This window comes from Pholcus phalangioides, unplaced genomic scaffold (assembly GCF_987345545.1).
Source record: "Pholcus phalangioides strain wild (caught in Gottingen) unplaced genomic scaffold, Ppha-v1.0 ptg000003l_1, whole genome shotgun sequence".
NCBI classification, from domain to species: Eukaryota; Metazoa; Arthropoda; class Arachnida; order Araneae; family Pholcidae; genus Pholcus; species Pholcus phalangioides.
The window spans coordinates 55,707,088-55,733,227 of record NW_028301596.1 but is presented as its reverse complement, the minus strand read 5'-3'; the positions used below and the strand labels follow the sequence as shown (position 1 = coordinate 55,733,227).

The 26,140-nt window shown below is 33.6% G+C and overlaps 1 protein-coding gene across 2 annotated transcripts in view; it reads right to left on the bottom strand.

Moving 5' to 3' along the window:
• Positions 1-19,581, bottom strand: part of LOC149088921 (adhesion molecule nephrin-like) — a 79,042-nt gene extending 59,461 nt beyond the window's left edge. The window contains exons 1-3 of one of the 2 annotated variants that reach the window (XM_089250841.1): positions 19,108-19,581; positions 18,681-18,799; positions 3,518-3,663 (exon numbers count right to left, since the gene is read on the bottom strand). In XM_089250841.1, the coding sequence (XP_089106967.1) occupies positions 3,518-3,599 (82 nt within the window). In that variant the 5' untranslated portion in view covers positions 3,600-3,663; positions 18,681-18,799; positions 19,108-19,581. The remainder of the gene's footprint in view (positions 1-3,517; positions 3,664-18,680; positions 18,800-19,107) is intronic. The other variant, XM_089250848.1, reaches the window with a different exon arrangement.
• Positions 19,582-26,140: the final 6,559 nt, after the last annotated feature.

Below are 26,140 nucleotides of genomic sequence, written 5' to 3'. Positions count from 1 at the left end.
CAAGGCCCAGAAAGAAAAGGCTTTTAGTGCCACAATTCGACACCGACTGAGTGCTCTTTGTAAAAAAAATTTTCAAGATGTTCCGGTTTCTCACTTACATTATCTGCGTTGCCCCCAACGCTAAGCCTGGGTTTGCCCAAATATGGTGCCATTCTGTAAACGGCTATGATTTCCCAAGTGAGGTGGATTGGTGACTATTTTCCGGCTCCGACAGTGCAAAAAAATATAAAATAGCGGTTTGACTAATTTTCGATTTTTATTTCTGACCATATTCCTTTCAAATGTTCGTAATCAAAATTTAAAAATAAAACTGCAACACTTTTTGGATATTTTGTATCCAAATATATCAATTTGTTTATTATCTTTTTCCAAGTAGATCCAGTGTGATAATTGCATCTTACAATATTGTGTACATTTTTCGTGCATGTGAAATATTGTGTGATTCGTGCATCTATTATTTTAAGTTATATGCCCGACCGGGCATTTGAATATTTGGATATTTGTTCAACCATGATATGGCCTCCCTTATGGCCTCCCCTAGGATATTCAAAAAGGGCCATAAGAAAAAACTAAGTGAAAGTCACGGCAAAGAAATTAATTTAATTATTGAAATAGGCTTGTCTTTGTGAGAAGCCACAGGAATGAAACCATGTTAAAAAAGGGAGACCACTGGGGTGGAAAAAAAAGCATGTACGTTAATTTTAAGAGCCTTGCAGGGCTTTCTCCAGGCAGTAATAAATAGATAAATATATAGGATGAAATAAGGGTTCTTGACCCGAAATTCTAAGCGAAATTTCTTCCCCAGTACTTGAAAAATATTCCCAAAGAAAGTACTCCGGAAAACTGTAAATGATTTTGAAAGCTTTGCGGGAAAAACTGAATTCGAAGATATCGTTTAATTCTCGTTTCAAATTAGCTTGATTACAATTTACAGAGGATGCTCAAAACCGAAACCTGTAGAGAAGATGTCGAAAAAAGAAGATAAAACAACTTTTAATAGAATAATAAAGATACAGCAAATAGAGGAAAAACCCACGGAATCTCGTGACTACTAAAAATTGATATATTTTCAAGAATTATAGGAAAATAACAGTCCTTCCTTACCGCTTGAGTTTATATAAATGAAATTCGTGTCCACAGGGAACCTTTGACATTTCATTTATACATTTATTTATTCAGTGGTACGAGCAGTAAAGTTTTTGAGATGATGACATTATCTCAAATAAAAGCGATAAGTGAGTTATATACCTCACGTGCCAAATCATATTCCGCAAACAGTACCACAATCCAACTAAAATACCATCGTAAAAATACCCGTTTATACTTTCAAAAAACATTTCTCTAAATTTCTATATCATGTTAGAAAAGAAGTAATAAAATCACGCAAGTTCATGAAACCGTCCATTAAACAACGACTAAAAAAAAATGAAACGGAACAACAAACTCGCTGTATCATAACGTTTGTGTGGCTATTAGAAAACCGCTTGCGTGACCTCATCCACACACCAAAAACCACCACAACCACCAGAGACAGTCAGTCCTATGGCCTCCAAAAACCATAATTAGCAAATCCCACAGAATGGAGGAGCGAGAGAGAAAGACACTGAAAACTAAGCGATTCCGGGGGAGAAAGCACACCTGGACTTTCCGGGAAATCTTAAAGTTCATATAAACATTCATTTTTTTTTTTCCAAAAAACCCATGTTTTAAAACGAATGTTAGGCCTCCCTTTTATGTGCGTATTGCGTTTTACGCGATAATCTCAATGTCTGTCCATGTCAAAGGTTTGTCAGCATTTAAAACTAAGGGAAAAACAACAGTCTTATTCTCCTGCAATTAAAACTACAGCGAAAATTCTGTTGAGGTAATGTGTAATGAAGAAAATATTTTTTTTTTACTTTTTTGGAAAATAAGGAAATGACCTGGTTATGGTAATTAGAAGGAAAATAGAGCAAAATTTTCTACCAACGCCATCTCTATGTTCAAAACATCGTATATGCATGATGTGTGTGAGTGGAAAGAAAAAGAGGAATTAATTAAGGAAACGAATACATTTACATTAGAAAATGAAATTTTCCCGCTTTTTTGAAAAATATCATGAATTTTTTTCTCTCTCTCTCTCTCTCTCTCTAACGAAATTTATCAAATACGAAGTTTTAGAATGTGATTTTTTTTTTTTTTTTAATCTACACGCAATTGTAGCATTACAAAGAGACTTACAAAATTCTACATTTAATAGTAATATAAAAGAGGTTTTTTTTTTGTGTTTTAGAAAAATTTGTAATTCTAAATAAATGAGTGGAAATTTCTTTTTCCTTAGAATTTTCATATATAGTTTTCTATTAAAAAATTTTTGGAGAAAATTTGCATAAAACTTATCGAGTTTTTATTTAAAAGAGAGTCCGACTGAAGTTCATTATATTCACGTACAACTCGTTTCCTTTAAGTTTTTTTTTCTAGGACCATTCCTGTTTTCCAAATTTTTGTGAAATGAATGATTTCTGTACTTTTTCTTTGTTTTCTAGACTTACAGTCAATATTTTTGCTTTCCTTCTACGTTTTGACGTTGAAGGAATGATTGCAACTTCATTAAATTTGATTGAAAATTTTCAATTATTTAAGATTTGAAATTAGTTTGAAGGCACGGAGAAAAATTTCAATAAATTTATTGTACATTCGTGTTTCCACTACAAAATATAGAATGTCAAAATCCTAGAAATAGGAACTGTAAAAACATAATTATGAAATAAATTTCATCCGAAGTAATGATCAATATGCTGTGGTAAATGTGATAAATCGGTTATTATGGATACTTACCAATCGTCTTGGTAAGATTGATAAATTTATCACTTTTACCGGCGAATACAAATAATACCCAAGCGTCGTCGGTAAGTAAATTTGATATATAGGCGCACTTGAAATTTAGTGCCTTTGTCAGTGATCATGCATAATACCCAAGTGTAATTGGAGAAATATTCCAAATGAGTCTACTATGTGCGATGAATATAGTCGTACCCCCGATATAATGAAAACAAATTTTACTATCGTACTCCGATATAATGATACGATACATGTATGAAATATCACGTATGGTATATCATATAGCACGATTTATTATATTTAGCAACGACGCGACGCTTGGGTATTATGCATAATCACCAGTAAAATTGATAATTTTTTAGTACTTATTAGGTTTTTCCAACGACACTTGGTTGATATGCATAATCGGTGGTAAAAGTGGTAAATTTAGGGAAATATATCAAACTTTCCAAAATGCACGGCGATTATGTGTAACAACCGGTTATTATGTATAATAACCGCATTTATCATATTTAGTAACAAATATAATTAGAAAAATCCGAATGCCATGAGTTGTAGTGCCCTTCACATCTTGTTATCGTATAAGTTTCTTTAGAATAATTTACGGACCATGATTAAAAAAATTGATAAATTGATCATTTTAGATCATGTGGACACTGATTTTAAATAATTAAAAATATATTTCCGCATACTTTACCATTATTATCAACAGAGTTTCCGAAATTGAATCCAACGCATACAAGGAGAATAGATGTCACTGTTTGCTCTATATTCATCATACTTTCACGCTTTTGAACAGCATCGCTCGAAATAATTGATTTACATCCGCAAGAATTATGGATTCTGGAAAGGAAAAAGGAAAAAAAATCAATTATAAATTCGTGTTGATCTCATAAATTAAGGAAGTTAAGGAAGGATGTCAAAATTTTTTTGTCCAGTAGACTATCTATATGTGCAATCGCTAGCGTTAAAAACATACTCCATATTCTAACTACAAAATGTTATCAAGTGACTAGCGTGAAAACGGTTCACGGAAAATTTACCACCAAGAAAATTCATCGACGGAATATTCACTGATAACAGTTCGACAAGGGTCAGTGATCCAGTAAGTGAGCGAGGAATGACCGAGTGAGTCAGTAAATGATGCAGTGGTTAGTGAGTGAGTGACAGAATGGTTAGTGCTGGTGAGTTAGCAAACTAGTCAGTAAGCGAGTGACCTAGAGATAGAATAAGTGATCTAGTGCGTGAGTGGGCGACCTAGCGAGTGAGTGTCGTCGTGGTGAGCGATCCGGTGGTAAACTGAGTGATCTAGTGAGCGAGCGAGTGACAGAATGAGTGACCTAGTGAGTAAGTGCGTGACCTGGTGATTGTGTGTGTGTGACAGAGTGAGTGGCCTAGTCAGTAAGTGAACGACCGGCGATTAAGTGCGTAGTGACCTAGTCATGGAGTAACAGAGTGAGCGAAATAGGTAGTGAGTAAGCAAGTGACAGAGTGAGCGACTTAGCAAGTGAGTGAGTGAGTGACAGAGTTAGCGACCCATTGAGCTCGTCAACTAGGAAGTAAGTGAGCGACCTAGTGAGCTACCTAGTAAGTAAGGGAGTGACTTAGGAAGTAAATGAGGGACCTACAGATCCAGTGACCGGCCTACTGAGAGAGTGATCAAGCGACATTGTGACTGAGTGATCTGGTGAGTGCATGAGCGACATAGTTCTAGTCACAGGCTGGTTTCACTCATTCATTCACTCACTTGTCACGCGATCATTCATTCACACATGTCGAACTGATGTCGGTGAATTATTTGTCGTTGACTTTCCCAACAATGAATTTTCCATTCGATGAATTGTTTTCGGGGAAATTTTCCGGACACGCGTGAAAAAACCGTTGAAAATGAATTCGAATGCAGACCATGTGTGTGATGAATATTCCAATAAATGACATATAAATCATTCTTCAAGAAATCGCAAAAAATGTTTGCGTTTAATAAAAACTCATATTTTTTAGTACAATGGATGTTGAACATCAAAAAGTACGATATTTTGCATGTTCATGGAGCGTACACGGATGAAACGAAATTCAATTACTTATTGGCCGCCCGCTCGAAAATATTCTAGACCATTTATTTACTATACAATTTTTTTTCTGTCGTGAAGATGAATTTTTGGAAAGAGAAAAAATTCAATTGCCTTTGCGGGGAATCGAACCCACGTCCTTTCACTTTCCGAGTGAACGTCCAAGACCTCTGGACTACAAAAGGCAACGAATCTCTCATTCTTTCCTTGGAGCTCGTGTGCACTGACAACACTCCCTATAGATAAGATAGGGGGGTGTAGGCCCTGACCGTACACGGAGAGTGACGTCAGACTTTTATAAGTCGCCATCTGGTGGCAGCGTCAGCAGTTGTGAGCTGATTCAGGTCCGGCTGTTGCGCACGAGCTCTAAGGAAAGATTGAGAGATTCGTGGCCTTAGTGGTCTAGGGCGTGGGTTCGATTCCCCACAAAGGCAGTTAAATTTTCTCTTCCCAAAAGTTCATCTTCGCAACAGCCTGTTGTTAAAAACCTTGTTTGGATAGCGGAGAGTGACGTCGTCCTTTCATTTATTTACTATTCGACCGGATCTACTTTAAATTATTTTTATTTGTTTAATTTCATTTCTTTTATCTGTTTATTCATTTTAATGTGAGAAATTTTTCAAACCAAAAATGAAAAAGCTCTGCTTTTTTAAAGATATTTAAAGATTGAATTCGAAATTTCGGGGGAATAAAAGGCTACTTTTATCTTAGATTTTTCGCTCATTGTGGTCACATTTCTGGATGAAATTATTAATTTTTTAGTCACATTGTCACAGTATTGCATTTCGAACGTAATTTACGTTTCATCTATTTATGAGCCCCGCACTCAGTTATTGGTGATAACGCTCCCATAAGCCGAATACCTCGATGAATTTTGCATTTAAAAGTATGGAGTTCCTTGCAAATATGAGTTCTCACAACAGGATTTACATTTCCTTCATTAGAAATTGCAACTTTTTTTTCTTTTTACGCGTGCAATCTCCTTACAAAATTGATGGAATTTCAAATAATCGCTTGTCATTCTCATAAATATTTTGTGATTGGAATACGTTTCTGACAAACGGGTGGCAGAGAGAGGACAAAACAATTGCGGCAGCCTTTATAAATAAAATGAAAGTTTTCAATAATAAATAACTAATGGTCGGAATATTAATTGAATTCATGAAATAAAATTGCAAATGCCTTATAATGCAATCACATTTCGATTTATTTCTCTTCCTGTGAAATATTTAAATATCAAGAAATGTTTGGAAATCAAAAATTATAACATTGTGTCATCGTAGGTGCAAAAAATCAGAACGCGTGAGTGTTTTTGAAAGATATTCTAAATCAGTGATTCCCAACGTGGGCGTTAACGCCCCCTGGGAAGCGATGGAATGTTCCAGGGAGGCGGTAGAAGCTACGGGTACAACATAGGATCCCATGGATTAGATTGCGTTGGGGGCAATGGGAGAAAAAATTTCTGAAGAAGGGGACGATGTGACAAAAAAGGTTGGGAAACTATGTTGTAAATAACCAGTACTTAAAAATTACTTAAGTATTAATTTTATTAAAATTTATTCTTAGATCACTTAAGTGACCTACAGCGTATTTAGTAGCCCGCGGCATATTCATAGATGCAGCACATTTACAGATCACTTAAGTAACCGGTAGTGCTGTTCCCATATCACTTAATTAAGTAACCCGCGACGAGTTTTCATACCAATGAAGTGGTCCGCACTACTGTCCTAAAGGTTGAATACCCTTGATTTATATATAAAGCTTATACATACATATATACAGGGTGCATAGCAAACATGGGGTAGGGCATTTTACTTTCGAACTGTTGATTCTAGAAATATACTTCCAATTAGAAAAAGTGTCCAAATAACGTGTAGTACTCAGATATGCCATTCATGTTGCAAGTGGTTGTACAGTTATTGAAATAAAAATGTTAACATTTTGTACGGGCACCCTGTGCTCAAGAACCAAATTACAAAGTTGGTGCCCGGTCTCTCCTGATGCCAACAAATCAATTATGCATTTCTAAGTGCAGCTGAAATACCCGAATTCGAAAACCGTATGAAGGTTGGGAAAAAAGCAGGTTAAATGCAGGTAAAACGGTTCGCTTGCATTGTTTTAACGCTGTTTTTCCTCCAAATTCCCTATGTTTTTCGAATTCGAATATCTCTGTGAATATTGTGCTTAAAAACGTGGAATGTCTTTTTTTGGCATCAGGAGTGGCAGGGAAACAATTCTCTAAGTGGGTTTTGACACACGGGGACTGTTTAAAAAGGTTTTTTTTTTCATTTTGATAATTATACAACCCCTTGAAACATTTATGATATATCTGAGTGCTACGCGTTACTTGGAAACTTTTTCTTATTGGAAGCATACCTCTAGGATCAACAGTTCGCCAGTAAAATGCCATACCCCCATGGAAAACTCGGATTGAATCAGGAATTTGGCCTCTCTTTGCTATGCACCCTGTATACATCAAAACTTCAAGAAAAGTCTCGTCCATGCAACATGAATTAAATCTTTGCTTCAATAATATTGAAAACTCGTATACAGTATAACGATTTCATTCCGCCCATCGTTACGTAATATACGAGTGCGTTCTGTTAAGTATGAGTATAAAATTCTTCGTTTTAAAATACGAAATTTTCCGAAATTATGTGCCTCGTGAGTTTAAACTACGTATTTAATATTCAATTCCGCGCGGAAGACTTATTCAACGTTATATAGTCACGAGGGGTTAAATTAATATAAACTTTTTACACTGTAAATGGGAATGTAAATTTGAATTGAAATTCGGTCACTCTCTTCGTTTTCCCGGTACACAGTACTCGCGTGCGTATTTAATAGAGGAAAGGGCGTAACACACAGAGAGAAAGGCCCCCCCCACTAAAATGAAGAGACCACAACATATGTAACAACTGCCTTTTCCTTTAAATGCTCTTTGTGGCAATTTCTTTTTTTTTCAAATTGTGAAAATTAAAATATAGGAGAGGGTGAATGAATGGCGCGCACACACAAGCAAAATTATTCGTTTGTTGCGTGCACAAGAATAGGACTCGACCTTTACCCTCCCTGCATTTAGGTTCGTGTCTTAAACGATTCAAACACGCGACATTTTCCACGGGAGGAGAAACGCAACCTCCCAAAAGAGCCAATCTTTCACAAATTGCTTAATAAATTTCTACAAAGCCCACGCTCCATATCACCAAATAGCTATTTTAGCGTTTTGGTGAGATCGAATAAATATCTGCAGCAGAGGGTTGCACAACATTTTCAGTTCGCGGTATTTTATGGGCAGTGTTGTTTTTTTTTTCTTTCGTGATGTATGATTTTATATTGGGGTGCTGTATTTTGGTTATATTTGTGACATCCATAATTTTTATGGGCATAACATTTTCAGGCACCCCGTAGGGCATTTTGGTTGCAGTGGCTTTTGTATTTGTATTTGTATTTTTGCTACTTGAGAGCAAGAAACTTGTATATGTTGCTGTAAAAGTCCCCGGAAGGCTGGTTTTACCGGTAAGACCTAAGCACGAAACACGTTTGTTAACAATTTCATTTCGGACTTTCATAAAGACAGAGCCCTTTTTTTAATGAATCAGTTAACCATCATGAAGTTATTCGTTCCTGACGCTTATTAATTATTTAACAATTATAATTATTTAATAATTAACAAAGTAATCAGTTAAGCACCATAAATTTATTACTTCATGACGATAACTAAGCACGATCAATTAACTAACTACCAAAAACTTTTATTAGTTAACGATATTTTTTTATTGATGATAATTAAGCAATTATTAATAATAAATAGTTAATTAACTAATACATAAGTTAATTTAAAAATAACATAAAAGCTTTAATAAGCATTACTAATACATAAGCATTAGTTCCTAACATTTGCAGCAAGTGCGTCATGACTCCGCACCTACTTAACTATGTAGCATTAAAAAACACAAACTTTCATGTGAAAATTGATTCACCAGTTAATTATTAATTAATTATATTCCTTTAATAATCATAACGATTTAATTAATTATTCATGATAATCATAGGATAATTATAATTATTCATTTTCAAGCGTCAGGAACTAATAAATTCAAGATCGTCTATTGGTCCAATAGTAACGGACTTTTACTATTCGGAGTAATTAATTAATTTGCTTCAAACAGTACGAAATTTAAATTATTTAATCAGTTAGTTAATGATAATTATTTATTACTTAGAGCGTCTGGTACATGATTCGCGTAATGTTAGCGTTCTTATATATGGTGGTTGTTTAATGTATTAGTTGATTATTAATTAGTTGAGATCACAGTGTTAAATAATTATAATTATTAATTAATAAGCAGCGTTAAATAATAAGTTCATGATAGTCGATTGATTCATTAAAAATTGGCTTTGACTTGATTAAAGTCCAAAATGAAAACGTAAACAAACGCACTTCGGGCTTTTGCCATGACATATACAGGGTGCATAACAAACAGGGGGTATGTCATTTTACTGGCGAACCGTTCATCCTAGAGGTGTACTTCCAATTAGAAAAAGTTTCCAAATAACGTGTAGTACTCAGATATGCCGTTCATGTTTCAAGGGGTTTTGTATAGTTATTAAAATAATAAAAAAATTACTTCTTATACAGAATGTTGTTGCTCTATTTCTCCTGATGCCAACAAAAAAAATTCCACATTTCTAAATGCAATATTCACTGAGATATTCGAATTCGATAAATAGAGGACTTGGAAAGTTGGAAAAAAACAGCTCTGAATGCGGGGAAACCGTTTTACCCGCATTTTACGCTGTTTTTTTCCCCCAATTTTCCTCCGTTTATCGAATTCGAATATCTCAGTGAATATTGCACTTAGACACATGGAATTATTTTTTGTTGGCATCAGGAGAAACAGGCCAACAACTTTCTAATTCGATTCTGGGTAAAGAACCGATAATTCGGTCCTGTATAAGTAATTTTTTTCAATAACTATACAACTCCTTACAACATGAATGGCATATCTGAGAACTACACATTATGTGGAAAGTTTTTCTAATTGGAAGTGTGCCTCTAGAATCAGCGGTTCGTCAGTAAAATGCAATACACCCCCCCCCCTTCCGGTTTGATATGCACCCTGTATATAGGGAATGGTTTATACTTTACGAGACACTCCCGTAATTTTGGCCATCCAAAGCATGCTAGAATCCAAAAGCCTTTTTAAATGTCCGCTAAAATGTCCCGTTTTTTAACGAGGCTTGCTTCAATTTTTATTCTTTATTGAAATCAAGAATTAAGATAATTTTAATAATCGTGAACATCATGCAATTCATGCATGATTAATTATAGTCATATAAATATATTCGTGTTATATATTTGTCAAACAATTATGTTTTCTCAGGTGAATTGCATTCCATTGTGACTTGCAGCTGCCGTCATTGGACAAATTGTTTTGGCTACTGATGGTACGTTTACTTGCCTTTGACTAGGAGTGACCAACTTCTAATTTTTCAAAGGCCGACATAATGGTCAGCTGCAGCTTCATCGGCTTCACCAGGGACAACACTCCGGTGTAGAAGCCGCACCAGCAAAATTGCTCGGAGAACTCGTAGATTTGTGTCCGCGATATGAAGGCGATATGGTCAGTCGAGGTATAGATCATATTACTTTTCTACCGTAACAGCTTTCGTGGACCGGATTGAACACTCTGTCTGGCCGCTTTGGCCCGCGGGAAAGGGTTTGTGCATCCCCATTCTATACAGAATCATATAGAATTTTTTTCTAATGCCCGTATTCACCGACAGAGTTTAAACTACAATCGCAGGTTAAAGGATGAGAGATCGACACGGATTGGTAAAAATTCTGAATTTAACCAATCCGTGTCGATCTCCAATCCTTCCACATACTTAAACTCTGTCGGTGAATATGGCCGTAAAAAGTAAATATGATTGTACGTGAATGTGACCAGCGTAAATTTATGTTCGTGAATATGTGAATATATATTTGTTTTCTGTGTTCAGTTAAAGAATTTAAAATATATATATTATTTTATAAAATATTAACCAATTAGTATATCAACAAGACCGTTGTTTAATCCAATTTACTCTTCAATTAAATTCATATTCACCCACCTTTTGTCCCTTGGAGTCACAAAGTATCTGTGTTATCGTTATGTATGCTATTTTGTATTTTTCTCAGTTGTTTTCAATGTATGATTTATGTGTTGTGTCCAGTCCAATAAAACAAAAAAGGGCAATTCATGCAAAATCATATCTAAATTGATTTCATAATTTTATTAGGATAAATTATAATTCATTTTTAATTTTTTAATAAAGCTTTTCTGGTACATTTTTTTTCCTCATGTCTCATCTAAAAAAGTATTTTTTTATCTAAAAGAGTAATCTAAGACCGAGCTCTGGTCCCAATCATCAGTTTCGCCCAATTAGCCGCTGCATAATTTTATATTTAATAAGTAAAATGTACTCTATATATATTGGTTTTTTTGTTTCTGTGTCAGTCATCAGCAGGTCTGCAAAAATCATTTATGCTCATTATTTCTTATGTTCATGTATTTTTTTTTTTTTTGTGTTACTTAAATTATTTCTCTTATTTATTTATTTTTTGCCCGTCCATAAATTATTTCCTCCACTTATTTGGTTTTTGCCGGTTTACAAATTATTTTTATTATTTATTTATTCTTTTTTTACCGATCTGCAAACTATACATTTGTCGTCTTCATTTATTTATTTTCTATCGGTCCTCAAACTATTTCTGCTGTTTATATATTTTTTGTGGTCCTCTCAAATTATATATCTATTATTCATTTATTTTTCCATCGTCCTCAAACTATTTCTTCTATATATATGTGTGTTTGCCGGTCCGCAAATTATTTCCCTTATTTATTTATTTTTTGGTTATGTCCTCACACACACACACAACTATTACTCCTATTTATTTGTTTTTTGCTACTCCCACCAATTATTGAACTTATTATTATTATTTTTTCTTTTTCTTTTTTTTTTGCGGGTCCTCAAACATGGACGGAAGGAGTCCAACACTCCAGTGTCAATGAGACTGATCTCTTGTATACGCAAATGCATATGAACTAGAATCATCATTGTTCCTCCCCCTCCACTTATACATCATCATCATCGTACGGGCCCTCCCTAGCCTTTGAAGTACATTTACCACTTGAGAACACCGTGTGCTGTTATCATATTTCGAGGGACCCGCATTCGAGTCCCAGTAGAGACATAGATAAAATTTAAGGTTAGCACTCCCCTCGATAAGTCTTTCAAGTCTATCTCCACCTTTCATGTGAATGACCTAAACAGTGGCTTAGATACATAGGCATACTTGGGGGGGGGGGCTAAGCGGGCCCCCTGATTTGGAGGAATGGAATGAGTGGTCAAGTAAACTAGACTAGTATGTGTAAAGGGCGGAAAACCCGTAAATCCGCCTCTAAGAGAGCCTGGAGAAAAGCCCTAATCAACGAGGTCCCGTAATTATGTAACCTTTGTCAATGGATCGAATTTCCACATAGGATAATGAGGAATTTGCCGAATCAGCGCATGGTATTTATCATAGCACCCAATCCCATATTATCGTGGAATACTGCTATGCACCTGAGAATGCCCCCGGTCGTGCTTCGAGGGTCCATGCGTTGAGACGACTATGGGGCAATTTATTAAAGTTTCAGGAATCTCTTTCTTCTTCAATTCAGAAATAAACAAAATACATAGAACTGTCAATGCCTGATATAATTAATAAATGGCCTCTGTTGAAAAACACCGTTGAAGGTTCGTTTTAAAATGTACGCAAATAAAAAACGGTTATGCTTTGGAAAACTCTTTGTTTCTGTAGTGGCGCCATCTGTTGCTAGCGTATGTAAGGGACGTAGATACGCGCGCATGCTTCCTCATGTCCAAAGAATCTCTGGTCACCCTAGTAGTTCAACGCCGTCTCTCGTATATTAAGCACGTAAATAATCAATAATATCGTTATACACTGGAACCCTTGCTGCCATCTGAGAGCTATGAATATTACTAAACGTCATCGCGCCTTGCCTGTTTTAAAATATCCGGAGAGGTTAATATATTTTTTATTTTGGTAAAAAAATTAACTAGGCCGTATAGTCGGGAGTATACAATATGCGTATTTTGACATCATCATCTTGCCCAGACCTTCAATTCTATCTCCGCCTATGTCCTCAAACTATTTTTCTCCTAGTCCTCTTTTCTGGTCCTCAAATTATTTTCCTAATTTCCACCAATCAACGTGATTTTTCAACTAAATGCACCGGTCTGCAAGTTGAAGAACACCACTAATCTAATTTCATGCGAAATTCTAGTCTAAACATATAAGGAAATTTGAATTCAAGTTTCCTTATATCATCTTAACTTATTTAATTAAACAATACAGACTGAAATGAACTATAAAAACTTAGATTTCATGATAAAAACATCTCACATTTTTGTTGAAAATCAACGACGTTGAGATCAAATAGCTTACCCTATAACAACCGTTTGGGATTTTATGTAACATTATCGGCGATATATTTTTTGACTTTAACATAATAATCGCTGCTTGTCAATTACTTCACTTATAAGAACCGCTCTGACATTCCTGATAGGAATTCTAGGAGTAAGGCTATTATGTCGACAACTTGTAAGAGGGATATTCGGCCACTTTACTCGTCAAGTAGTTACAGCCATTTTCTTATTTGAGAAAATTATTTGGTATTAAATCTTTTTTTTTTTTCCTCTCTCTCTCTCTCTCTCCCGGGAGTTATCGATTCAGAATCGAAGTTTTTTCTAAAATAAAATATTCACTTGAAGGATTTCTTCACGAAATTTTTTTTTATGAGAGAAAACATTGCCTCACAAATAAATTGATATAAATTAAAATTTTCATTAAAATATTTTTATACGTACATAAATTCATGGCATTACAAGTCCTTGCAGTATTTATCGGTTTTGATGTTTTATATTGTTATATATTAATTAATTTTATTGTGATCTAAAATTATTAATGATATTTTTTATGAATGTTTCAATTTATATACAGGGTGGAGAGAGAGAGATACTATCGACCAGTCAATAATTACACACGTGATTTCTTGTGAAAAAACTAATATGAAAAAGAGTTTTTTCGTTTTAGGATCGGACGAATATTTTAGGAAGTTACAAAGTTTTGAATTTTTGTGACGTGTCATTTTTGTCAAGTTACGCGCCAAACAACCAACGAAAGTAAAATCATCGTCCAACCGGCAGAGGGTCGCAGGCTTTTTGAAAATGAACTGAAATATTCGATCCCGATAGAAGCCAGTTTCGATCGTCTTCTTTCATGATTGGCACTTCTTCTCTTCGTGAAAAGTAATGTTATAACCTCATTGTTACATAATAAATTCGCCCACTACATTGGTGAATTTATCACAAGATTTCTTTCAGCCAAACTGTCTGTGTGCACGCACACACACACGAGGGGAAAAAACTAGGGTATTTGGTTTCTCGAACTGTCTTAGGGTCAATAGATTGTTATCAAAACGATAGATCGTCTTTCAAAATCGCCAAGTTATACTTAGGTGTACGTTCGGTGAATTTGGCGGGATTATGAAGGGACGTAATAAATTTTTAAAGCGTTATAACTCCTTAATTATTGTTCAAATCAAAAAACAGAAAACACTTTTCCGTATTAGTTTTTCGCAAGGAATCACGTGTATAATTATTGGGAGGTCGATAGTATCCACCTAGTATAGTATAGTTAAGTTTATATAAACAGTATCAACATCCAATTTGAGTAGTTTGAAATCGAATGAATATTACGTTTTATTTTGTACACTAATTGTCAATTATTACAAGAATCGTTAACCCGTTTTTCGATATTTGATTTATGTTTGAAAATTTTTAGGTACTGTTCTTCAATAATGCTCATCATCAAAGACGTGCAATTAATAACTCAAAAAGTTTGTACATGCAGCAATATTTAAATGCTTCTTAAGCAAAATGCTCTGATTTCTCTCAAATAATGCTCAAATTGTCTGAACAATGCTGAGATAGCTCTTGATACCAATTTTTTTAAAACAATCTTAGTATTATTACTCTCAAACAATACTCTGATTGGTCCTCAGTCAATGCTCAGATTGATTGTTAAGAGCTCAGATTGCTTGATAAGCTATGCTTTGATTTCTCTGAAACAATGCTCAGTTCCTTTTCAAGAAATTCTTCAATTACTCTTAAAAAATGCTCAGATTGCTTTCAAAAAATGAGCAAATATAGAAAGCTCTCTAGCAACAATAAGTTGTTGACTGCTCTAACTCTCAAACAATGCTTAGATAACGACGGCTCTCACTCTCCAATGATGTTGCGATATCGTCTACTTTTAAAAAATGCTCTGGTTTTCTTTTAAACAATGCCCATGATTCTCTCAAAAATGCTGAAACTGTACGTGAATGACGTTCAGATTGCTGGTGAACATTGTCCAGTTTGCTCTCAAACAATGTTCAGCTATCGAAGGCTCTCAAATCAAGTTCAGGTATTAAAAAATCCTCTGCAACACTTAGATAACTCTCAAACAATCATTTAAAGTACTCGCAAATAGTACTTAGGTTGTTCTCAAACAATGCTCAGTTTGATCGTTCGAAGAACTCAAATTACTGATGGGAGATGCTCAATCTCTCAAACAAATTCCACTCATAAATCTATCTCGAACAATGCTGAGATATCTGATTGCTCCTAAAATAATATTGTTGAGATATCTGATTGCTCCTAAAATAATAATGCTCAGATATCTCAATTTCTCTCAGGTATCAATTGCTCCTAAACGATATTCATACATTAATTGCAGAGCTCAAATAGCAATTTATCTCACATTTACCAAAATATAAGTTGCTCTTGAAAAGTCCACAGAATGCTCTCGAACAATCCTCAGAATAGAAATTGCTCTCAAGAAATCCTCAGAATAGAAGTTGCTCTCAACAATCCTCTCAGTTACTGTCAAATAATCCTCACAATAGCATTGCTCTCACACACTCTTCAGAGTAGCAGTTGCTTAGATTGTAGAATCCGTTTTTTAAAATTTCCGTTTTCTATCAAACATGATTGTTTGATCTGTATGTTACGGAAACAAGAGCATCAAACAATGTGCTGCAACACAGAAACGCTCAAAAATAAATCGCTTCCAAATGGAGCAGAGATCAGAAAGATGATGCCCTTTTTATTTTCTTACAGGTTGAAGAGAAAGGTTACTAAAATTTGAAAACGGCAGAAATGAAAGTTTCCAAGGCAAAAAAAAAGTTCTTAAATGCTGTAACACGCAGTAATTCTTTAATTTCTTACAGCATATAAAAGATCATATACTTCACATCTTAAAATATTTAACTCTTTAAACAAAGCATTGATGAGATATGTCGTCTTCATAAAAGCATCTTATTTTAACTCTGACAAGCGCAAATATTTTGTATGAAGTTGATTTCTCAATAAAGAAAAACAAAATTCCCAATACCCCTTAGTTTGCACCTGCTGAAAATCGAAGGAAAGCCTACTTTATTTAAAAAATATATGGCATTTTGAAGAAGGATTTAGTGCTTTCTAATTGCCGCTTAAAGGGTTATTAACACGTATGATATCTAATCCGTTTTAATATCCACCATCTCTGATTCTTGTACATGTATATCCATTTATTGTCAGTTTTTAATGTTAGAGATTGCTGTGAAATATTTCTTTTGCATAAAAGTTTAAATAATATTATGAGAAATTTGAAACAATGAATAAAAATAAATCATTTTTGAATTCTTTTAAAACCTTCAAATGTTAACGGTATGTATGTATCAATCATTATTTCATCCACTAATTTAAAATGTCTTTTAAAATTAGGTTTAAAAATTGTAAACACAGTGAGTGATTTCAATTTTTTTATATTATTTCAAATATTTCATATTAAGTGGAAGCAATTCTTGAGATCAATCTTATAATGACAATATGACGTGTAGAAAGATTGAAAATTAGAATTGAAATTAATATTCATTAATATGAGGAAATACTAAAAATTTGTTGAAATTAAGGAAAAAGAGGAAATATCGGAAATGTGTTGAAATTAAAGAAAACGAGTAATTATTAGTAACGTATATTTAAATTAAGAATTAAGAACAATGTCAAAAATTAGAATTGTACAAAATATGTGTGAAAAAAATTGAAGCGTAGGAAAATGTTGAACAAAAATATGAAAAAAATTTTAAATTTGGAAAAACGTGAAAAAAATAAGAAATTCAGAATGATGTAAAAGAGATCAAAATTGGAAAACGTGTAAAAACAATAAATTTAAGAAAGTTTGCGAATTGAAAATTTAGAATGATGTGAAAATTTGGAATGAAAAAATGTGAAAAGTTTGAATCACAGAATACGAAAAGTTTGAATCACAAAATATGAAAAGTTTGAATACAGTAACATAAAGTTATGTGTAAAGTAAAAAAAATTGAATGAGAAGAAACGTGAAAAAAAAGTTTCTAATTCAGAAAGATAAAAAATTTAGTAAGATGTAAAACAAAATTATAACTATAAACTAATGAGTGACTGTTAAAAATGCAATGAATGTAGAAATTGGAAAAAAACTTCGAGAAATTAAAATTCAAAAAATATTTCGAAGAATTGCAAATTTTGAAAAAAAATTTCAAAACATAAATTCAAAACAATTTCGAAAAATTAGAAATGTAGAAAATGAGGAATGAGTAAAAAAAAGTTCTAACTAGATCAATCATAAATTTTAAAAAATTTAAAATTCAGAAAATTTTTTATAGGATTAAAAATTAAAAAAATTGAATTAGAAATTTGAAGTAAAAAAATTCAAAAATTACAAATTTCAAAAAATTTAAGAAGAATCTTGAAAAATGAGAGAATTTTGAATAGTTCAAAAACGGAAAATTTAGGAAAATTTACAAATTACAAATTCAGAAACGTGTGGACATACAAAATTAAGAAAAGTGCAAACATATAAAGCTAAAATAAGTGTGAATATTTAAAATTAAGAAAATTTTAAATGTATTAAATTAAGAAAATTTTAAATGTATTAAATTAGGAAAATTTTAAAAGTATTAAATTAAGAAAATTTTAAATGTATTAAATTAAGAAAATTTTAAACGTATACGATAAAAAAAAGTGTAAATATATAAAATGAAGAAAACCCTAAATACACTGCATGTAAAATTGAGAAAAGTTTGAAAATACATCAAATTAAGCATCTGAAAATTTTGAATTGAGAAAAGCTCAAAAAGCTATTAAAATGAAACATTAAAACTTAAGTAAAACTCATAGTGGGAATATAGCTGCAAAACAAAGACCAAATATTAAAAATTCATTAAAATCAGAAATCAAGAAAAGTTTCAAAAAGTCAAGACTGTAGAAAAATGAGAAAAAAAGTTAAGAAAAGTGTAAACATTTTGAAAGAAATGGCATAAAAAATGAATTTAGAGAAATGAGGAAAATTCCAAAAATTTTTGAAAAGTTTAAAACTTGAAGAAAAAAAATACTAAAAAGTGTAAAAATACGAAAATTTAAAGGGAAATTAATTGAAGGGGAATTTGTATTATAAAAAATATTCAACAAACAGCGAATCCTAAATGAAATTTTAATTTTAAAATAAAAACTTCAAAAAAAGGCATTATCGAGATCAATTCTTTCTAATATTAACAACTGCCACGAATTAAAATTTGTCTCTTTCTTAAAAACAAAACTAAAGCTTAAAACTTAAATATATTTTCAACTTATTTTCCCAATAAACACACACACAAAGAAAATTCCATTGTAACTTACCAACTGTATCTTCAGCGATTGGGAAACTGTCCAGCAACTCATCACATATGTCGCATGTCTACCAAATGGCAAACTCCTCAAATGTCTCCACGACAAAGCAAAGAGAAAAAAAACTAAATCTATATATACAAGAGAAACACCAAAAAAAAGTAAAATAAGTAAAATGACGAAGACGAGAACAAACAAGTATCAAAGTGTCATCACCAATCGGAAAGATCCGAACGTCACTATAAACGTTTTTAACGCGTTCCGTAGATGAAACGTATTACAAAAGTTTCATTTATATCTATATAAGATCAAGGATTAGATCTTCAGTAAGTAGTTCTCCAGAGAAAAGTTTCCTCACATGAAAAAAAATAACAAATTTTTGCTCCTAAACATTCTCTACACATCGGATTCCCAAGAGGTAGAAAGTCTTACTACTTACCCTACTTAGCAGCAGCACCAAAAGAGTAGCAAGTATGTAGGTAACTACACCTCAACTACTTATGGTTTAGATACGATACAAGATAATCTTGTTTACCACCTACACCCCTCTTCAAAGAGGGAGGTACCCAAGAGCTATATGAGCAACATCATGAGGCATGCGTTTCCAAAATAACCATGTGTGTGAGAATCACCAGTTTTGTAGACATGCGGTGCGTTTTTTTTCCCCTGCGATACTAAGAAAAATTTTTTAAGTCACTTCTTGTCTTTGAGGATTATCGAAAGATAAAATGGATAAAATAAAAACAAAACATTTCCCAACCAACCCCCTCTATTTGGTTATTCAACAAGACTTTTTGGGATAAAGGTTTTATTCTAGCTCCGCCCTATTATTTAAAGTTTCCTCCTCCTCTTTCATACATTGGGAGCCACCACTGCTCACTTTTTCCCATCCACCACTGAATTGGAGCGTCTCAAGTTATATTTTTGCCCGTGTAAAGGATAATCGCTAAGGCTGAAGCTTTAAATAGCTAGAGGAATTTAAGAATTTTTACTCTCTCTCTCTCCCTATCTCACCCTCTACCATCCTTAACAAAAACAGGATGGATTTATAAGCAGAACTCACACGATCGCTCTCGTCTCTGTTGTCCTCTTTTTTTCATCTTATAAGCCCAATTTTTTTTTAAAAGAAAAAGCTTTTACTTATTGTGCTTTCACTTTCACCCCGACAACACGTCTCATATTCTAGAACTATACCTCCCTATGTCTTTTTCGTTGTTTCTCCGGGGCGCATTCCTCTTCTACTCCCATCCCAGTCTCTCCTGGAACTTTCCCACACTTCCCAATTCTTGCCCAACTATATCTCTCCCCCCTCCCATCCTTCCTTTTGTCTATACCTGGTATAAAATAGAGGAAAATATTCATTTAAGCATATAGCGTGCTTAGTGTGCCAAGGCTTTTTCCTACTCTCTAGCCTCCTACTTCCATCTCGCAGAACTCTAGAATCCTTAATTTACATAGACTGGAAAGCTTTTTCTGGGTGAAAGTGTTGGTGGTGGTGGTGTTTGCTTCCTTCGGAAAACCACATCGTATGCATGGGGGGTGGGGGTTCGTACATTGCGTGACGCTATGGTGTTGGAGGGGGAGAAGCTTCCCCCCTGTGTGACGTAGTAGCCATAGGAGGAGGGTTGCTTCTCTATTCTAACCTCTAGTGCGACTCGCTATCCTCTATCGCTTTTTTAGTGGACGGTGATTCTCCCACGGCTTTCCTCGGAGCGTACGTAACATCGAGGAGTTGAGGGGGAGGAGGTTACTACTGCAGACATTAGTGTGCAGGTATGTAGGGTAGGTGTGGACGAAAAGAAGGAGGCTCTCTACAACACATTTTTCCCAACCACTACCACCGCTAACAAGAAGACTCAAATGAAGAATTAGGAGAACGGTGGTGGTGGTGGCAGCATCCAGGAACGGAATGTGCCAGAAGAGGAGTAAAGATCGAGATAAGTGGGAGATGAAGATGGGATAAAAATGGAGGAAGGATGGGGTGGATGTGGCTTGAGGTAAGATGGAAATAACAGCAAAAAAAAACTGATTCATATAGGAGAAGAGTGGAGGATGTTTGTAAAAGCTTGGAGCAAGTTTTGGCGTGAAAAGCCGCAAAATTTGCATTAAAATGTAAATGAAGTTCTCTCTCTCTCTAGCTCCGTCTCTCTTTTTTTTTAAGGGACGGCGATGGCCCCGCGATTAACATATTCGCATCATTGCTCGGATAAACGATTTTAAACCTCTTGAGTGCCTAAAACTCTCTCACTCTTTTCTCCAGTCACCGCCGTCCACCATCATCTATTGTATCTCGCACGTCTCTCATCAAAACCTTTACTTCAAAGAGCATTATTTAGGACCCTGTATGTGATTTTTTTTTTTTCCATTTTTAGCCTGGATTTTGAAATGAAGTTTTTTTCTTTTTTTTAAAGTTATTATTATAGCTTATCAACCGCGTAAATTCCATCCTGACACTCTCAAAAAAGTTGACTTGCGCGCCAATAGAGAGAAAATCCACTTTTGACGTACGTGTATACTTGAAAGATTTAGGAGAACGTTTTTTTATTGTGTGTGTGCAGATTCTTTCATTTGTTTATCCTATTATTATATGAATATATATTTTTTCCAGGAGTTTAAGTTTAATTTGTAAAAAAAACTGATAATTATTGGGTGTTTGGGATGGAGTGAATTAATTAGAGAGCATTGTTTTGAATGCTTTGACCTAATGTAGAAAGAATATAGACCAGGGCTGGAGAAATCTCCAAAAACTTGCATGCCCGGTCGGGCAGAGCCTTTCCTACAGGTGTGGTTGCACCGGGTCCCGCTCTTTGTGATGCCCAGCTGTTATGAAAGATTATTGGAGGCTTTTTGACCAGTTCTTATCTGTTTTAAATTATTTTTTGCATTAATTCTGAATTTTCATCAACTGAGGAATCATCAGCTCAATTAGTTCTTAGTTTTCATCAATTGCGAAATTATTAGTTTCCTTAATTCTTATTATTAATTACTTAATAATTAATAATAAGAATTACTTCTTAAGTTACATTCTGAATTTTTATTGATTCTAAAATTATTTGTTTCACCGATAATATTCTATAATTTTTCCTTTCATCAATTCTGGAATTATTTCTTTCATTTTATTTTAATTATCATCAAAGCTGCGATTATTTCTTTCATTAGCTCTGTAATATTTTTTTTCATTAGCTCTAAATTTTCATTAGCTCTGTAATATTTTTTTTCATTAGCTCTGTAATATTTTTTTTCATTAGCTCTGTAATATTTTTTTTCATTAGCTCTGTAATATTTTTTTTCATTAGCTCTGTAATTTTTTTTTCATTAGCTCTGTAATATTTTTTTTCATTAGCTCTGTAATTTTTTTTTCATTAGCTCTGTAATGTTTTTTTTTCATTAGCTCTGTAATATTTTTTTTTCATTAGCTCTGTAATATTTTTTTTTCATTAGCTCTGTAATATTTTTTTTCATTAATTCTGAATTCCTTCTCTCATTGGTTTAAAATTAACTTGAGCAATAAATTTCCATTAATTTTTGTGTCAATTTACATCTAATTGTGTGCATTCCTGTACATTCTGAAATAATAGATTATTCCCCTTCCCTTAGGAAATATCTAGAATCCGGGCAGCATAAAAACTAAACAAAGTATAAGTTTTTCCCACGTGTGCACTTTCATACTGCACATCAATATAAAATCAACAACCACTTTATTTTAATAATTACAACAAATTATTAAAATAAAGCTGTCATCTATCAAATAAAAGTAAACATTTTACTTTTATTTGATACATGAGACAGCAGATGTCTTAGACCAAAGCTCTATTTCAAGCAATACTTATAAGCACATTTCTCATTCATCAATATTCAAGGCAACGTAATTTATTCGTCTGGCACACAGAAATGTATGGTAATAATCTCTAACAAATGTCTTTCGTTCGCACATCGTTGCTCTGAAGTTAAGAAAGTCAAGCAAGTGAAAGGTCCAAAGAAAAGATCCAGCCTTTGAGCCCAGTTGAACCGGGCTGTTAAATATTAGGACCGTAAAAAATAAGATAAAAAATCTTATGCGCTGACTGCACATTTACATCATGTCTTCCAAAGAAAGCATTTCTGTGGACTTTCACGCATGTATGTAGGAACACCTGCATTATCATCGGTAAAAAAAACTAAAAAAATAGGTTCAATTCCCTGAGCAGACAAATCACTTTTCTTACCAAATATTCGTTTTGGCATAACATCCAGAAAAATTATATTTCTGAGTATCTTTCAGGCCGAAAAAACATCATCTCTTAATACAAAGCGCCACCTGGGGCGAAAATTACTGTAGATAAGGGAGGCTACTACTACTACTACTTAACCGTACATGCACCTCGTACACATTCCTCTTTGGAATTTCTAACGAATCGCCACATGCCTCTGAGTGAATGTGTGGCCCTAACGTATCTATGTTGTAGAGTTGCGCTTGTTTCGTGTTCATGCTGCCATCTGTCTTTCATTTTCGAAAATAAAGATGGAAATGCTTGAATATTCATGTTTTGTCAGTATCGTGTTGTAGGCCTGCCCGCTGTCTCCGGAGAGACTTTTTCAAATGGAAGACCGGCTTGCATTCGCGCCTCCAAGCTGGAAACCCGCAGGAAAACAACTTCAGCCGACCACCACTGTGCCGTCAACGGGCTTAGAACCTGGATCTTTAAGACGAGAGTCCAGCACGATGCCCTCACGACCGCACAGCGGAAGATAGATAAGAGAGGCTGCAATGTCTTCACTCACAGCTTCACGCTAATAATGCATGTTATAAGGCAAGGAAAAGTGTGTCTCTGGTATATGGGTTAGTGCACTTGCCCGATATGCAAGGGGACAAATCACTTTTCTTTCCAAATATTCGTTTCGGCATAACATCCAAAAAATTCAATTTCTCAGTAGAAAAATAAAAGTTTATTCAGTTTTTTTAATTATAATAATTAAAAATGATGAAAGTTTTAAATTTCTAGGATCTTTTTCAAATATATACATATGCCCGCGTCAGGCATGTTCAGTCCTGACACAGACAAGAAAATTTATTTTGCTAATTTATTATATTTCTGAAAAATTATTAATCGGTAACGGGAATGATCAGCTAGGCGTGATACAGTTTTTTCGATTTTTTTTTTCTGTCCCTTGGGAGTTGAGTATGAATTGATTTTGATCGTTTTGAGCACTATAGAAAAATGTTTACTTTTTTAAATATTTTTCCGAATTTATTCAACGAATTTTTCATTAATCTATTAGAGTTTTCAAACTGTTGTATTTTCTCGATTTTTATGATTTTTTTTTTCAATTTTATCAATTATTTTCAAATTTTAATAATTTTCTCAAATTTTATGGTCTTTTCATATTTTGTGATTATTTTCTAATTCTTTTATTTTTCGCATTTTCATATTATAAATTTCAACATTTTTTCAAATTTTAAATTTCTTTTATTTTTTTATTTTATGATTTTTTTCAATTTTACGATATTTTGTGATTATTTTCAAACTCGTATTTTTCAGATTTTTATGGTGTTATCCTAATGCTGAATGTAGTCAGAATACAAAACATAAAAAAAAAACCAATTTATTACTGTCCAATTAGCTAGGAGTACTACGACGTGTTTACATATCCAGCAGTGTATAAGTTAAACTAAACTTGAACAAAGTACGCACAAGAAGACACTTGAGGAGAGTGCGCCATCTACAAGTGTTTAGACGCACCTCGAAAACAACTATACGGGGTATAAGAAGCGTGAGGAGGGTGCGCCGTCTATACGGACTATGACGCACTACATTGTGTTTTAACTTTTATCACTTCCCTGTGGAATTTAGAGATTTTCTCAAATTTTACTTTTTCCGGCATTTCATGAATTTTCATCTATCTTGGAATTTTTTCCAAGTTAGATTCATCTCAAAATGTTTCACAATTTTTTTAATTGTTACCATCAATTTTCCTCACATGTAAAGCATATATTGTATACATAAGCATAACCTCTAGTTATTTTTGCAAAACCTCGAGCTTTATTTTTAATTCTGTTATTTTTTCTAAAAAAAAAAGATCTTGAATGTATTAGAATTTCATATATTTAAAAGGAAAAATTCTAAAAAAGTGTAATGTTTTTTTCCCTTTCAAGTTATGAGGATTTAAAAATCTCAAACAAAACGAAACTGCATGTTTCAATGAAAAATTAAAATGATATTCTTTTTCATGAAATGTTTTAGAAACAAAATGCATAAAACTAATTATAACCTGTAATTAATTACAGACGAAAATATTCAGTTTCAATTCCCGTGCTAAATGTCAGTACAGAACAGACAAATTTATATCAAATTTTATAATACCCGTAACTATTTCTTGAATATTTAACCAAATCGCAAAAAAAAAATTGTAAATTTAAACGTTCCTTTTATATGTTATTTTCCAAAATACTTAAAGTGTTCAAAAGGGTTTAATTACTCTCTTAAACGTCTCTGTTCCACTAGCATCGTCCTGATAATCCGTTAATTGATAATCACGATTCCAGCAAAATTAATCAAATCAGCGTTTAAACGTTGTTTAAAAGAGTTCCGCGGAAAAGCAAATCGTTACTCAAAGGGCCATCGCGTGACGTTGAAACGTGATTTATTCATTTTTCCTTCTCCCTGCAGAGACTTGAACTGAAAGTATGAAATCATCTTCAAAAATAATTAGCCTCTTAGAGAAAGAGATGCCACTCTACGCAAAACTCTACAACCCATTTTCGAGAAAGATCTGCTATAGCTCACGCAACTAAGAGATATTCAGACTGTGGACTAATTGCTTCTGGAACTTCCTACTTATTCAGATACGTACTTGTATACATAATAAGATAGGATTTCAATTTCTTTCAGAAATTTCATTTGGCGCAAATCCGATATTGATATTTATTTCGAGAACGTTTAATATAGGAAATCAGAGATGAATATCTATTATTTCAGCTATAAATCCTTTGATATGTTGTAATTTTTTTTAATATAGGGAATTATTATTTTTTTCATTCCAAGTTACTTAAAGGGATCACATCGAAACTCGTGTATTCTGACAACAATAACCGAATGATAACTAATGGATTCTAATCCAAAAGAAGTAACGTTTTGAAGTACGGTGACCATAAATCCCGATTGGTCGAACCGAAAGAATTGGAAACGGGTACTGTGGTAAAACGAGAGAACTCTGTTTTTTTTTCCCACATATTTGGTTGGTATATTAATATAGTGAAGCTTCGACATAACGATATTCTGCGGCACAAAAAATATGCCATTGTAGAGGGACTATCGTTATACTGTATTTAGAGGCTACATTGTCATCACGTGGCACAATTTATGCTGTTGGCATCTTTTCTGAATCTGCGTTGTTAGTACCATTCGGAAAACGCGCTTGAAAGTATTCATTCGTCGCGAAAAGCTATAATTTATTAGTTGATTAATGAAATTCATTCAGATGCATCGCCCTGC